Here is a 1,167-nt window from a genome sequence, read left to right as displayed (position 1 = left end):
GAGATGATGAGGCTCGCCACAGAGCAGGCCTACTCCTGCAGGGTGGCATCCACCACGTGTCTGTGGCCGATCTGCACGTAAAAACCCAGTAAGCCTTAATCAACCCTGTCAAATCTAGTTTCTGTCTGAAAGCATCAGCTGGGAGCTCATGATGGGTATTTTACTCCAACCTTCATTTAAACAACCACAGACAACGTATATCAATTTTATGACCAAGCTTTTGCAAAAGGAGAAGTCTCAGCAAACTGCTCCTCCGAGCCGTTCACTGAGCGTTCTAAAGACCTTTGGACCAAGGTCTTTAGAGCTTTTTATCAAGCAAAAAGAAGGAGTTTAGGTAAGGAAGACAGCAGAGACAAAATACGACTGCACACAGACAGTTTCTAAAATAGGGAGTATTCCGGTTGATAAGGAGGCACCTGTGGAAACATAATTCGAGGTCTGGGAAACACACAGATAACTGTTTCACATGAAGACGAACAGGCAGATGGGGCCTCCAGGTCAGTTTATACACACATAAGGAAGAGAACACTTAAAACTGAAAATCACAATAATACTGAATGTTAATTAACTATTGATTAACATTAGACTGAATATGAACTAAAGTAATAACAAAATGATAATACCAAAAAATCTCTAACAGCTCACCTTGCATAAAGTCACTATGCAGGGAACGTTTTCCACATCGAGTCTCATGCAGTCGTACGGGTCGTCAGAGAGCTCGATCTCCTTCCCTCCTTCCTCAACGGATGAGATGTGAACTCTGGGAATTCTGTCGGTGAGGAAACCAGAACATGGCTCATTTTCCAACTTATTACTTTTGTTTGTTTGTTTATAGAGGAAATCAGTTTAGATCAAAGCTAATGGAGTAATATGAACTGAACAAACTCACTTAGTGATGAAGAGAGCAGCTTTGATCGCTACTGAGATGGAGTCGTACAAATTCCCATCACACTGAAGAAGCTGAAGAGGAACACAGTAATGTTAGATGTTATCTATTTGGATCAAATGAAAGGTGTTTTAAACAGAAAACATGTTTATGTTTGAACAGGAATTGTTATATTTTACTGTAGGGAAAGGATCTGGAGTTGGTGTGTCAAACTCTGCTATCAGGAAGAAGCAGTAGTGTAACTGAGAGCAGTATGAGACAGATTGTCTGCCTCATACCAA

At 41.0% G+C, this 1,167-nt stretch overlaps 1 protein-coding gene across 1 annotated transcript; it reads right to left on the bottom strand.

Annotated features, from left to right (window-relative positions):
* On the bottom strand, nt 1-960 carry LOC106944369 (exosome complex component RRP42-like; the record flags this gene model as incomplete). The annotated part of the gene is made up of 3 exons (XM_015027496.1): nt 1-71; nt 646-769; nt 890-960. Coding segments are annotated over 3 exons (237 nt in total), but the record flags the coding sequence as incomplete, so codon positions are not given.
* Between the last annotated feature and the right edge of the window lie 207 nt (nt 961-1,167).

Source organism: Poecilia latipinna, unplaced genomic scaffold (assembly GCF_001443285.1).
Source record: "Poecilia latipinna isolate Pla-1442-1.1 unplaced genomic scaffold, P_latipinna-1.0 Scaffold8627, whole genome shotgun sequence".
NCBI lineage: Eukaryota > Metazoa > Chordata > Actinopteri > Cyprinodontiformes > Poeciliidae > Poecilia > Poecilia latipinna.
Note: the sequence above shows the minus strand (reverse complement) of the source record. Positions and strands in the feature narration are given on the sequence as shown.